The sequence below is a fragment of the Chrysemys picta genome, chromosome 1 (assembly GCF_011386835.1).
Source record: "Chrysemys picta bellii isolate R12L10 chromosome 1, ASM1138683v2, whole genome shotgun sequence".
NCBI classification, from domain to species: Eukaryota; Metazoa; Chordata; order Testudines; family Emydidae; genus Chrysemys; species Chrysemys picta.
The window spans coordinates 352193116-352195131 of record NC_088791.1 but is presented as its reverse complement, the minus strand read 5'-3'; the positions used below and the strand labels follow the sequence as shown (position 1 = coordinate 352195131).

At 45.1% G+C, this 2016-nt stretch overlaps 1 protein-coding gene across 1 annotated transcript; it reads left to right on the top strand.

The window, feature by feature from the left end:
• Nucleotides 1-763: 763 nt before the first annotated feature.
• On the top strand, nt 764-1702 carry LOC135972249 (olfactory receptor 52N4-like). Its single transcript, XM_065549504.1, has one exon. The coding sequence runs from the start codon at nt 764-766 to the stop codon at nt 1700-1702; it is 939 nt and encodes a 312-aa protein (XP_065405576.1).
• The last annotated feature ends 314 nt before the right edge of the window (nt 1703-2016 follow it).

The window sequence follows — 2016 nt, the reverse complement described above, 5'->3', positions numbered from 1 at the left end:
ATTCTTGCTTAGCTGATGGCCTCAACTACCTCTTGTGGCAACGAGTTCCTCAGCCTAATTAGGCATTGAATGAAGAAAACATTCGTTTTTATCTGTTTTGAATTTGCCATGTTTCAGTTTAATCCAATGTCCTATTAATATTGTGTAATGAGACTGAAGATCACATTCTCGATCTACTCTCTAACAATCAGTATTTTGTAGACTTTTCTCCTGTCGCCTCTTCTTTATCTCCGTTGTAAGGTAATAATCCCAGTCTTTTCAACCTCACTCCATATGAGTGTTTCCCCGGGCCCTTGATCATTCTTGTTCCCCTTGCCTGAAACCCTCTATTTCTGCAATATTCTATGTGAGAAGGGTGCCCAGTACTACACAGAGGAGTCCAGAGGAGGGTGAAACATTGACTGACTGATCTCATGACACTGTATTTTCTGTATGATTCCCCATCCCACTCCTCCTGGATCTCAATGAGCATACACGAGGCAATTATTGCCATCAAAGTTCATCTGCCAACATGCTGCACATTCACGTGGCTTGATTATCTCCCTCTGGGAAATTCTCTGTACTTGACTATGACCTAAATAATCTGATGTCATCTGCAAATGTTGTCACCTCACTGCTCAACCCCCCTTTTGAGATTGGTAATAACTATAAAATATTTACCCTACTAATTGCTGTATAAACCGTGTAACACCTCTCACTGAGCTTCTCTCCCTTCACAGGTACATCGATCATTTCTAAGCCCGATCGACGCATTGATGACTTCATGTCTGCTTTGAACCTCACCCATTCTTACCAAACAAACTTCATCCTAATGGGCATCCCTGGCATGGAAGATGCCCATGTCTGGATTTCCATCCCTTTCTCTACCTCCTACATTATCAGCCTGTTGGGAAATTTCATGGTTCTGTTTGTTGTATGGAAAGAGGAGACCCTGCACAAGCCGATGTACTTGCTGATCTGCATGCTGGCGCTCACAGACATCACCAAGTCTAGCACAGTCGTGCCAAAGGCACTGTGTATATTTTGGTTCAATTTGAAAGGGATTACTGTGCATGGCTGCTTCACCCAGATTTTCTTCCTTCACTCAGTTTCTTTTGTGCAGTCTGCTGTTCTCATGACAATGGCCTTTGATCGCTACGTTGCCATATGTAATCCTCTGAGATATGCCACTATCCTCACCAATGCACGAATAGCAATGCTAGGGCTTGTGGGTTTGATAAGATCTGTTCTCTTCATTCTGCCTATGCCCCTGACGCTGAGCAGGCTGCCATACTGTGACAACCACTTTATCCCCTACATGCACTGTGAGCACATGCTTGTGGCAATGATATCGTGTGGGGATATCACATTCAACAGGACATACAGCTTGGTGATACCATTTGTACTCATGGGGTCAGATCTGATGCTCATTGCTCTGTCCTATGGTCTCATCATTAGGGCCGTCTTCAGAATCTCCTCCAAGGAAGCCCACCAGAAAGCCTTCAGCACCTGCACAGCCCACATCTGTGTGATGCTGATGTCTTATACTCCTGTCTTCTTCATTAGCCTGACACGCCGGTTCAGTGAGGGCATTGGTCCCCATGTTCTCATGATCTTGTCCGACCTCTATCTCCTCATTCCTCCTATGCTCAACCCTATCATTTATGGGGTCAAAACCCAAGAGCTTCGTGAGAAATTGGGCAAATACACTTGCAGAAGGTGATCACTGGAGGCCACTGACTTTCAAACTGTGTGACAAGAGGGTGAAAGGATGCCTCCTCATTAATCAAGGGTGCTGTCACAGTTTGGCTGAGCTCAGCACTTTAGAAGTTCACAGTCTGAGAAATTCCTCTCATCTAATATCTTAGCACTCCATCACCAAGCACTGCACTCTCTGTTGCTATGTTCCCTCTCTTTGACCATCTTCCATCCTCTTTCATTGTCACGCATCAGCCCTCAACCCCACACAGCATGTCACTCGTCCTTTCTGTAGCTCCTAGACTACCAGAAGATACTGCAGATTTCCGATGCAAGGTG